At 41.5% G+C, this 12,850-nt stretch overlaps 1 protein-coding gene across 5 annotated transcripts in view; it reads right to left on the bottom strand.

Moving 5' to 3' along the window:
• The window catches only part of SETD9 (SET domain containing 9), a 32,019-nt gene extending 21,268 nt beyond the window's left edge, over positions 1 to 10,751 (bottom strand). For all 5 annotated transcript variants that reach the window (XR_009761498.1, XM_061618332.1, XM_061618322.1 and 2 more), the window contains exons 1-4: positions 10,332 to 10,751; positions 5,066 to 5,430; positions 2,372 to 2,495; positions 103 to 218 (exon numbers count right to left, since the gene is read on the bottom strand). Coding sequence is in view for 4 of the 5 variants with exons in the window: in XM_061618332.1 (XP_061474316.1) it covers positions 103 to 218; positions 2,372 to 2,495; positions 5,066 to 5,430; positions 10,332 to 10,417 (691 nt within the window). In the remaining variant the exon portion in view is untranslated. The remainder of the gene's footprint in view (positions 1 to 102; positions 219 to 2,371; positions 2,496 to 5,065; positions 5,431 to 10,331) is intronic.
• Between the last annotated feature and the right edge of the window lie 2,099 nt (positions 10,752 to 12,850).

The following is a 12,850-nucleotide window of genomic DNA, read 5'->3' as shown; positions in this document are numbered from 1 at the left end:
CTGTCAGCTTCGTAGCACGACACCAGAGGTTAATATTCCATAAAGTTGCATCCTTTTTAATGTACTCAAAACTAGTTTGGAAAAAAGTCTTTTTCTACTTACCGGCTGAGCAATTGTTGACATACTGTCCCACTGCCAGTGGATTCTGCACACCGGTTGTAAGCCAAAAGACATCACTCATTTTAAAAGGACCAATTTGATCTCTTTTGCTGCATGACCTGAAAAATATGTATAGCATTAGCAACAACAAAAATCCCTGTGTTGACTGGTTGTTGGGCACTTCTGTGCTGACAGAATTGAGATGGCATTCACGGTTTCACATTTTTAACTTGCGATCACAGCTGAAAATCAAGGCCTTCTAAAGTTTTGCACTCAGTATTTTCCAGTAAGGATTTGCCAGATACAAATATCAAGCCTTAAGTGTGCCAATTGTTCCTCATTTTAGGTGAGAATCAGAACAGTTGCTGAATGTGCAGCATTTCAAAACAAACATGTGCATATACACACTCCACAAATTAAATTCATTTGCTAATACTATACCATTCAGCACTCAAATCCTATTCAATGCTCATTAAGTAGCCAATACAATTTGATCATCTACAGAAGTTATGACATAAAACACCAAACACAGCCCATTCAAGCTATATATGTAGCCCACCAGTCCCACCTTGTATTAGGGGGTGGTTGTCAAGCATCTGGCAGCCCATAATACATAGCTGATGGGCTGCAATCAGTTTGGTGGATCTTGCAGGCTTGAACTAGTGTTTATCTTAAAGTGATGTATCTTCATTTTGGGTAACCTAAAAGGTTTTCACCTTAGTCTAAGGAAGGTCTGGGAAGAATGTTACTTTTCAGCAAATTCTTTGCAGATGCAAAGAATGCCTGCTAAAAATATCGGGTGGTATCCTACTGTTAGTGCAGTGGAACTTCCTCCTTATCCTCTCCAGAGATGTGTCCTCTGCTCTCTCCAAATCTGCACAGGAGGTTTGATGAAACTCCCAGAACAGATGGGGGGAGGAGAGGGGGAAAACATTCCACTACACAGGTGGAAATCCTTGTGCTGATGGAATGAGTTAGCTTGACATCGCCCTTAATGTTTACATCAAATAAAATGCAGTGCTATCATCTAGGAATAGCCATTCAATTTGGTTACAATAGAGACTGAAATGGGACTGCTGAGAGACCAGCTGTATTTGGCTCCTTTTCACCCTGAACTGTTTCCCAAGCTAGCTGTAATAAGGTTGTAACTTAAGAGCTGATGCCTGTGTTTGCTTGTTTTTGTCCTCCTTACTTATGCCCTCTGCCTTTTGTGTGTTGTTGTTTAGATTGTAAAAGCGAAGGCAGAACTATCTTGTTTGCTTGTTATGGATCTTATGCAAGCTGCTCTAGAAGCCTTTCTTTGGTTTATTTATTTAGTCAATTTATATCCCACCTTTCCTCCCAGAAGGAACCCAGGGCAATAAACAAACAACAAAACACTAAAAGCATCTATAAAACACCTTAAAAACAAAACATACTAAAAGCACCTCAAAAACTAAACTTCTTTTTAAAAAAATCTTTAAAAAAATCTTTAAAAACAATTCTTAACACAGATGCAGACTGGGATAAAAAAGCCTCCACTTAAAATGCTTGTTGAAAGAGGAAGGTCTTCAGTAGGTGCTGAACTCCTCTTTCTAGCTAAAGAGCAGGGTAAAATGCTACAAACAAATAATGTGTGAATTTCTGACACAACCATCACACCTACATTATATGCATGAAGCTGTAGAGTCCTTTTCAAAGCACAGAATTCATCATAGGTGAGACCAGCACATCAACAATCTGCACATTAATTGTTAGTGTACATTCAGAGAAGGAAGTGATGATCACATCTGTAAATATTGGATCCAAATTAGCATCCAAATCAACCATAACAAGCGGGATATGACCCAGATTAGGCCTATTATCATTCAGTTTGTTGTTCAAAACATGTGTAGACATGAGCTTCTACTTTTCTGATGGCTGCCAAATTATAAGGAAATCTCGTGTTTACAAAACAGTGGAATATTCTATGGCAAAAGTGCTACCCCAGGTTTCATCAAATATAGCTTTATGGACCCATCACATTGGCAGGAGTTCTGCCACCTTCAAGGTCAATCTGTTTTAAATGTTAAAAAGACAATCATTTGCACATTCCTAATACCAAAGCTGTGCAGAAACCTATGTTCTGCAGACAGAAAATAAACTCACCCCCACATCTGTAGCTAGTTTGTATGCCATACAAAAACTGAAACAACTTCAATATTTTTTGTTTCAGATAATAACACCATTAGATAACCAATGATTTTACAAAGGATGAAACTTTTGGATTGGCATTTTTCTTTGAAGCACCTACTTGTATATAGCTTTTGATATTCCCTTGTCATTCCCATCAATAAGTACCCCATCTATACATCTAAATATGAAAGAATTGCCAATGGACTGGAAAAATATGGGCTCATACTTTTCATAGACGGTACCTGTATAAGGAAAAAGTAACTATTTTAGATTTCAGTTGTTCAAAATCAGCAAAAAATGGACACCTCCAATAAATGTATTGAGTGGATATAAACATTTTCTTACATGCAAAAGGCTGCAGTCACAAAACTGCTTCAACCTTTTATAAACAGGAGAATACAAAAGCAAACTTTTGGGGAAAAAGGCAGTATGTGTTTGTAGAATCAGTATCAATTTTTAAAAAAGGGAACTTCAATATACAGGAGGGCAAAAACAACATTTTCCCCCAGAGTACCAAATACACACGTCCAATTAATGTTTACATTAATATGACATAAGAACATCAGAAGAGCCTGTTGAATCAGGCCAGTCACCCATCTTGTCTAGCATCCTGTTCTCACAGTGGCAAACCAGATGACATTTGTATCTCCCTTTCCGCAAGGAAATCAGGGTAGAGTATACAATTATTATTCCATTACTACAACAGGCCTGTGAGGTCATTTAGGCTACAGGATAACAACTGGACCAAGGTCACCCAGAGAGCTTTATTCAAGGTAACATATAAAGCCAACGAATGATCAAAATACTAACTCTCCCTACATCTGCTGGCCTGGGCTTGCAGATCTGTACAGGAGACCCTTCTTGTGGTTCCACCAACAGGTATATCCCATTGTACAGTTGACATGGGAGAGGGTGTTTTGTGTGGTGGCATTCCACCTGTGGAATTCCCCCCCCCCGAGGTAAGGGCATCTCCCTTGTCAATGATGTTTCAGCATCAGCTTATAACACTTCTTTTCACCCAGGCATTTGGGGAAAAAGGGTAACCCCAGTTATGTGAACTTTTAAGTCATCTGCTAAATTATTGGTATTTTGGAATATTCTGATTTCAACTGATTGGTTTTAGTATGCTTTACTTTTTAATGCTGATGTTGTGGTTTAGGGTTTTGTGTTTGATTTGGTTATTTTGTATCCTACCCTGAGATCCCATGGGATGAAAAGTGGTCAAAAAGCATAACAAGAAAATTATGACCGAGTAGCAATTTGAAACCAGGTTCCTACAATCCAATCTAAGAGTAACCACTATATCACACTAGCTATCTTACACAAATGCTAACCTCAGGCATGATACTTGGGAGACAGATGGGTGCCACCTTCTTCTGACAGGGCTCTTGAGCTTTGAATGGCTGCATGAGAGCAGAACATTCAAGACATGTAGCTTTTTCCAGCACAGAGGTGCAGTGATAAGAAAGTGTAGTCCCTTGTTGCCTTCCTGGTATGCAGTTGTAAATGGCACAGGGGCCTTGTAAGAAAAATGATGACAACCCTAGGAAGACTGAAACTAAGATGGCTGGAAGGAAAAAGGGGCAGTGCTCCTGCACCTTTAAGAGTTGTGTAAGAGAGGGAATTTCAGCAGCAGACTCTTATGTCTTCTTATCCATCTGGCCACCCTCACGGTTTTGAAAATCAGTTTTGAAGCTTTTGGGCTAAGGTTTGCCAGATGCTCTTTGTTTTAAAGGGTTTTTTTTTCTCAGCCACCACAGTCTTACAGATAACAGAAATCTTTTATTTCAGAACAGTACTGCACTAAGCATTCATAGTGATCTGCCCATGAAGAGGCCATAGCTCTGTGGCAGAACACATGAGTTGCATGCAAAAGGTCCTAAATTCAATCTCTGGTTTTCCAGTGTAGGGCTGTGAGACCTTGGAGGGTGGCAGTCAGTCATTGGCCACATTCATGCATCACACTAAACATATGATTTGTTAAACCATTCTGTGCACAAATTGGCTTCAATTGTGGTTTGTCTGGGCAAAAACAAACCATGACCCTAGGCTCTGACATAACACTAAGCTAGCCACTCCATGGTTTCCTTCCCTGCTCAATGAATCCTTAATCTCTTTCTTGTTACTGATGGCTAGAGATAGCCAAAACCTGGAAAATAGCAGATATTTTGACTTTTGAAGCATGCCTAGAGACTCTGGAATATTACTATGGCATAAAAATGGACTTTTACTATGACGTTTGCCAAAGGAAAAGCCAAGCCAATGGACTTCTTTACAGTCTGGCATCCATTTATAAAATATTATCAATGCCAAAAGGCAAAACCTGAACACGTCACAGGCATTTCTCCAGCTTTGGGATAAACCTTGTCTTTCTTTTGAAATGGCAACCACAGATGTTTTGGTCTCTCTTACATGTAGTTTTTATGTGTGAAATGTTCAAACAATGTACATCAAAGGCATATATGGGAGGGCGCTGGGAAATGGGGTGGGTTGTTGCCTATCTCTGGCTTCATTTTTGTTACTGATATGTTATGGTTTATGGATGTACTGAACTCATGGTATCAGTGTTTTACTTATCACTGACACTTGTACTTGAAAATCCATAAATAAAAGTTTTAAAAGAAGAACACAGAAGTGGGAACACGTGGGCTGTATGTACCGGCATGCAGCTTGTGCCCAGTATGGTTTAAGAAACAATACTTTATGCAAACACAGTCAATAATGTGAATACTGAAGAAGATGGACTAATGGTCTGACTCGGCATAAAGCAGCTGCATATGTTCACCTATTTGAAAATACATTAATTCCGTACCAGGATACATAGATACAACTGTTCCTTTTGGAACAAACCCTTTTGTTACGAAGACTCCTATTCCAGCAGAAATCAGTGAACTGTGCCTTCGAGTAATGCTGAATCCTAAAGTATTAAACAGAACGTCTTCTGGATGAAAGAGGGTTTGACTATGATTGTTGTCATCAATTGCTTGGGATGTTTGAGACTGAGCTTTCTGTAATTCCAGATATTTAGATTTAACTTCTGGAAGACAGTTAAGAAGAAACGTTTGTCTCCTCAAGTCATTTACAAATAAAGCTCTAAAGGTTTTCAGTAGTGTTTGAAGAACAACTTCATCTGAAACAATTTTGTCTTTAGATTCTTCTGGTACAAACCGTAGAGTTCTGCAACAGAAAAAAAAAGTCCCATAAGCAAACAGAATTGAGATATTTTGGAATGGGGTAAATGGGGGTTGGGGCACTATAACAAACACTACTTGTTTGCTTTTTAAACAATTAATTAAAATGATGAATATGTTCACAGTTTCAAAAACATTGCCATATCATATATTTAAAATATGCATATATTTTTGATTCAAATTGCTAAACATGAAGCTTATTCTTATACATTGCCTAGGGGAGGCAGAAGGTAGATCAGAATGTACTGAACGATCTCTGGAGACAATGTGAGGTAGATTGGAAAGGATTTCTAATTCCCAATAGTTTAAAAACAGCAACAACACAAAAGTTCCCCCTACCCCCAATTACATTGTTCTAATGAAGAAAGATTGGTTGAAAACCATGAGTGGATTTATGCTTGAAATGACTGTGAGCTCATTCTGGCACTAAAAACAAATTTATGTGCTCAGACTCAGAGGCATCCTAGTTCTTAGAATCATAGAATAGTAGAGTTGGAAGGGGCCTATAAGGCCATCAAGTCCAACCCCCTGCTCAATGCAGGAATCCAAATCAAAGCATTCTCGACAGATGGCTGTCTAGCTGCATCTTGAATGTTTCCAGTGTTGGAGAGCTGACTACCTCTCTGGGTAATTGGTTCCATTGTCGTATGGCTCTGTTAGGACGTTTTTCCTGATGTCCAGTCAAAATCTGGCTTCCTGCAACTTGAGCCCATTATTCCGTGTCCTGCACTCTGGGACAATCAAGAAGAGATCCCAGCCCTCCTCTGTATGACAACCTTTCATGTACCTGAAGAGTGCTATCATATCTCCCCTCAGGCTCCTCTTCTCCAGGCTAAACATGCCCAGTTCTTTCAGTCTCTCCTCATACGGCTTGGTTTCCAGTACCCTGATCATCCTTGTTGCCCTCCTCTGAACCTGTTCCAGTTTGTCTGCATCCTTCTTCAAGTGCGGAGACCAGAAATGGATGCAGTATTCAAGATGAAGCCTAACCAGTGCTGAATAGAGGGGAGCTAATACTTCACGCGATTTGGAAACTATACTTCTGTTAATGCAGCCTAATATAGCATTTGCATTTTTTGCAGCCACATCACACTGTTGGCTCATATTTTGCTTTTGAGCAATGACAATTCCAAGATCCTTCTCACATGTCGTATTGCTGAGCCAAGTATCACCCATCTTATAACTGTGCATTTGGTTTCTTTTTCCTAAGTGCAGAACTTTGCATTTATCCCTGTTGAATTTCATTATCTTGTTTTCAGCCCAATGCTCCAGCCTATCAAGGTCCCTTTGAATTCGGTTTCTGTCTTCCACTGTATTAGCTGTGCCCCCCAATTTTGTATCATCTGCAAATTTGATAAGCATGCTCTGTACCTCCTCATCCAAGTCGTTAATAAAAATGTTGAAGAGCACTGGGCCCAGGACCGAGCCCTGTGGTACCCCACTCGTTACTTCCACCCAGTCTGAGAAGTAACCATTGATAAGCAGTCTTTGAGTACGATTCTGGAGCCAACTGTGAATCCACCTGATAGTTGTTCCATCCAGCCCACATTTAGCTAGCTTACTAATGAGAATATCATGGGGCACTTTGTCAAAAGCTTTGCTGAAGTTGAGATATATTATGTCCACAGCATTCCCACAGTCTACAAGGGAGGTTACCCAATCAAAAAATGAGATAAGATTAGTTTGGCAGGATTTGTTCTTCATAAATCTATGTTGGGTCCTAGTAAGCACTGCATATCCTTAATTCTAAGGATATTTTCTGTGCCCACTTGGATCCAGTCCGTGGACTTTGGGGTGTAGTAAAAAACAAAGTACATCCCAGAAGCCTATTGCCTGCCCATCCCTGGCCTAGAATAATGCAAATAGGTAAAACAACATCACCATTTGCCTGTCACCTATTTGCCAGTTACAAGTAACTATAGTTTGGATTAGCAAATGTGAAAATGCAATGATGTAGGAGAAACTCTTTTTTTTCTCCTTCCCTTTTAAAGGGCTACTGATGAAAGAGCAATACACTCTGACTATATAGCACTATATTTTCTAGATTGGCTGTATATACACTGATTTCTGTGTGGCCCCCTCCCAAGAAGTTTCTTTAGCGGGGACCGCTGTTCCTTGACTTGGATGTGGTCTCGAAGAAAAGTAGCAGCAAATAATCAGTCCTGCCAACAACACAATTGAAATGGGAGAGGGAAAGGAAAGAAACGGAAGGAAGACTCTGACATTCTACTACATTCTTATTTATAGGACCCTACTGCAGACTGTATAAAATAAAAGATTATAAAGCACAGGCATTTTTCCTCACTACCAAACCACCTACACAATTCATTTTTACAACTAGTAGGATTTTTCTATAAAAGGTTCTATCTTTCCTAAATTAAGACAACAGCATATACATACTAACAGAGAATAATAAATGATCCTTGCATGAATACAAGGCTGTGATTAATTAGAAGAGCTGCATTAAGATAATTAAACCACAAATATTCAGCTTGAGAGTTTATTAGTTCACCACACAACCAAGAATCAATTTAATCCTGTATTCACTCCAGGCATCTGTTTATTATTTCAGAAATTATAGGTGGAAAAATGACCAATTAAACCTAATCCACACTGTACCCTGTATAGAATAGCTCCCTATACAACATATTCAGAAATATTATTTTAATGGCTTACGACCCTTGAGAAACTATTTCATAGCTTCTTTGAACAGTTTTTATTCATCATATATATTGAATTTTGAGGGGCACAACAAAATCCCTATAGTGTAAATTGTTTTTTAAAAAAACAACAACAAAAACTGTATAGCACAAAAAAGAACACTTATCTCCAGTAAGGGGTTTACATATGAACAAATTAAAGTCTGTATATAAAAAAAGTTAATATAGCTATTTTAAACCAATCATCAGCCCATCGCATGATTATTAAATCCCCCCCCCACCCTTCCTCTCAAAGGACTCCAGGGTGGCAATGTAGTAGGTAGAAGAGTTGTTTAACTTACAAAGCACAACTGAAACCTTTTCTCTGCAGATGTCAGTAAGAATTCTGCTAATAATTTTTATTGGGATTTGGCTCCCTGTTTCTTTCTGGACATGATACCTTAGTGGGCAGTGCCATGATGCTGGCAATATAACATAACAGGATGAAATAATGTTATAGAAATGCTCACTCTTAAGGTTGCCAACTGAACAGAAATTCTGCCTGCTCTGCTCTTGGGCCTTTGACTTCAGCTTGATCTCCAGAAATGCACAAGTGAAGCTTTTCTGGCATGGAGATAATAATGATCACTTCCTAATGTCTGCAGATCAAGTTGTGGCACAGGAGCCAGCAAAAAATTTGGAAGTTATATACACCATGAGGATTGCCCCCAACACATGGAAACCTCCCACCTCAGCACTATCTAATCCATACAGTAGACTGCATGGAAAGTCTCCATGCAATGAGGATAGCTATGCCAAACTCTTGCATATACAACTGCTGCTAAAAAAAAAATAGTTCTCATGGCTTCCAGATGGCAGTCATACTCCAACTGTGATGATTTATCAAGGACAGTGTCTTTTATTCCTTAGTAACTGTCTCTGGTAAAGCAGTTCATATTGCCTTTGGAGGGTGCCTTTTAAAGATTTTGTATGTACATATGTTCACTAGACCTTATTTTTCAACCTCCTTCCACCATTCTGTAGAAGTCAAACTTCTGAATAAAGGGGCAGAGATACATCTTAACTCTAACACACATCCACATAAATACACACATGAATACAGACGCAAAATGTCAGCACACTACTTCACTTTCACAACCATCCTACCACCCAAAAGCAAATGCTATAGAAGGTGTCTGCAGCATTGACATCCTTGGATAGTCCCCACTGCTGATGCCAGCCCTGAACCCATGTGAATAGTAAATTGCTTCTCAGGTCCAATCCCTGGCATCTCCAGATAGGGCTACGAGAGAATCCTGTCTGAAATCCTGGACAGCAGCTGCTACTCAGTATACAGAACACTGACCTAGATGGACCAATGGTCTGACCCAGTACAGTATAAGGCAGCAGCTTCCTATGTTCCGAGTACTCCAAGAGGCATTGGGAGTCTAGGTCAAGCCATTATAATTTGTCACAATTTCCCAAATGTAGTCTCATTTTGGGGAATTGTGGGAAATTGAAATGGTGGCTACACCAAGCTGCTTATTGCAGAAGAGGGGCAGGAACATGTAGTCTAAAGTAACTGCTGGAGAGGCAGTTGGTGGAGAAAGGTAACTGCTTCTCAGGGCCGGAAGGTCAGAGGACGGACCTCCCTTTTGAGTTTCCACAGGTTTGAGAACAGAGCTTGGAAAAGTTACTTTTTTGAACAACTCCCATCAGCCCCAGCCAGCATGGCCACTGGATTGGTCAGATGGGAGTTGTAGTTCAAAAAAGTAACTTTTCCAAGCTCTGCTTGAGAATACTTTCCACAGTTGCCACTGCCAGGGTGCCATGTTGGTCTGCCATCATCATCCCGGCTGCGGAAGAGCCCTGCACATGCGTCCTTGCAGGCTCTCGGGACAGTCCGCCCAGACTACCTGACACTCTACTGCACATGCGTGAGCCATAAAGACACCTTGCACGCAAGAGGAAAATGCTGGTTTATTGGCAACACCACCAAACTTGGGGATTTTTCTTAATATACAGACACACCCGCCGGGCAACTGGCACAGAAGGGCAAAAAGAAACCAACCAGGCGATTATTTCCTCCCTCTCCTGGTCAACTGGCTACACTACTTGCTTCTCTTCCTCTTCCTAAATGGCGCTACGTCATTTATTCACATACTGTACTCCAGGATGGATAGAGAGAGCGAGAGCGAGAGAGCCCTGAGAGAAATGGGCGGGGGAGCGCTGCTCCCTTTGCCTTCACCTGCGCTTGTGGCGGAGATTGAGCGCGATCCAGGGCACGAAACGGTACTTGTAGGACTCCCAGCACCTCCGCAAACCTCTCAGCATGGCGGAACTTGCTTTCCACAGCAAGAGCCAGGCTCGGTTTCTTTCGCCGGCTCAGGAAGGAGGGCGGAAAGACTAGGCCGAATACTTCTGCAGCTCCTCACCGAGCGCACTGCGTATAAAGCTGGGAGAGCAGAAGCACGCTCTTCCCTTTTGGCGACACCCTTGGATTCGAGTGTCAGGCCGAGGTCCGGTCAGGCGATGGAGCCCCCTCCAATCGTTGGCAGGCGAAAAAATAATTCAGAGTAGTTTGACTGCGCGCGCGCCAGCGCACACACGTGTTTCTCTCTTTTGGCACATGGAGATATTAGTCTCGTCACAAACCTGCTTGCGTTAGGAATTCGACAAGACGCTCTCTTGTACTTGCCTGTTGCTGCTGCAACAGATTAACACAGCGATCCCTCCGGCCAAACTAATTTCTGCTCCCTGCCAGCAAATTCGAGTGTGAGGTACACGCAGGAGTAGAGCTTATCTGCACAGCAACTTCCAAAACCTTTTCCAGTGCGGGTGTTTGAAAGAAGAACAAAACTGTGGCCAAACGTCAAGTGATACTTATTTGGGAGAGTTTCAGATGAGTGAGGTGGAATCTTGCAGGGTCAGCCTGCGGAACCCAAATGTCTCAGGTGCAGTTTTCCAGGGGGCCGCTTTGGGAAGAGAGAGGTTATTCCAGCTTTAGGCGGAAGCTTCCTGCCCCGATCACAGCATTCCAATGCTTCGAACCCGATTTCGCTTCGGAGGAGGATTTCTTGATGCTTCAGAACGGTCCCTACCTACCTACTGATCGCAGATTGGGGCAGCAGCATAGGACGAACACTTACTTGGGAGAGTAAGACCCACTGCGCTTGCTATTCTCAAGTAAATATGCAGAAATGATGGGGCTGCACATCAAAACCGCACATTAGGCTTTGGGTTTTAAAAATTATGCAGGGATAATCTTTATAAACCTGGGTTCCAACGCTCAAACAGCCCCAGCCAGCAGGCTTCCTGGTCCCAGTCCAACACTAAAGGCTACAACACACAGGCTCTTTGGCGGGGGCTGCTGAAAGATGGGCAGTGATGTAGCAGAGGGAGTGTGAGCTTCATTTCTCTGTGCAGCCTTAGATACCATTGATCATGCAATCCCCCTAAAAAGTGAGATGGTATTGAGGATACATACTGTTTTACCGTGGTTCTGGCCCTGTCTAGGATTGGTTTCAGGTATTTTTTTTCAATCCCCTGCCAGTTTTTCTGTGGGGTGCTGGAGGATACCATCTTGTGCCCAACTGTATTTACATCTACATGAAGCCTTTGGTAACAGGTGTTAGATTTGGTGCAAGTTGTCAGTATGCTAATGATACTCAGTTCTATTGTCCTGTAACATCTGAATTGGGAGAGGCTACCCAGCCTCCCGACTCATTGCTGGAAACTGCAGGAGAGAGTGCTCTTGTGCATAGGTTGTGCTTGTGGGGCTCCCATAGGCCATTGAGAACAGGATGCTGGATTAGATGGGCCATTGACCTGATCGAGTAGGCTCTTATGTTTTTGTGACTCAGCAATGGGCTTGATAAGGGCCAAAAAAATGAATCTGAATTGTAGAAAGACCGGCTTTCCCAGTGAGCAGTTCCCATGTCTGGGTAACTGGTCAATTGCCAGCATTGGTCAGGATTGCACTCCCACTTATGGAGGTTTGTGGGCTAGAAAGAGCTATATCCATTTCTAGAACTGAAGGGGTGTGGGCAGTGCCAAAGGGGGGTAAGCACTCCCATCAAATAATGAGCTCCCCTCCATCTAGTATATTTCACCCACCTAGAAATATACTGTGTGCTGTTCAGGTACCTATGTGCTGGGCATTCTCTAGCTATAAGATATAACCCTACTAAGGGTGTGGGGAGAGAATCCACCATGCCTATTGAGTGTCAACAATAGTGGAGATCTAGCCTTCGTCCCAGCCAACGCAAGTGACTTCTCAACTGGTTACTAAGCTAGTTTCTGTTTTTTCTAGAGTATGCTTAGAAAGTTCCAAACATTTTAAATTGATCATGAAGTATCACTAAGCTGAGTGTTCCAGTAGTCTGCTCTATAGTGGTTCATCAGATCCAATTCTATGTCCCAAAATGTTTAATCTGGTAGCATAACAATATCTGTGGGCACAAATAGCTGTTGTGCAGCACTAATTCAATGAACAAAACATTTTATAAGACTATTTTTGGTAAATTGTGCCCTAAAGATTTACATAGATAAAGAGCATAATGAAGCAGAGTCAAATCTGAGCTAGATAGCTCCCTTGTGTTTGTTTAATTCTATTATGAAGTGTTTATGCTGCAAAGAAATAGAGTAGAAAGAAAGGGATTAAGAGAGATTTACTTGCAGACTTTTTCAAAGTATATAAACAGCTGCTAAAAGCTGGCTCTAAAATCAGCTTTGATTGCTGACTGCAAGGAAAATATGTGTGTGCAT

Source organism: Rhineura floridana, chromosome 1 (assembly GCF_030035675.1).
Source record: "Rhineura floridana isolate rRhiFlo1 chromosome 1, rRhiFlo1.hap2, whole genome shotgun sequence".
Taxonomy (NCBI): Eukaryota; Metazoa; Chordata; class Lepidosauria; order Squamata; family Rhineuridae; genus Rhineura; species Rhineura floridana.
Note: the sequence above shows the minus strand (reverse complement) of the source record. Positions and strands in the feature narration are given on the sequence as shown.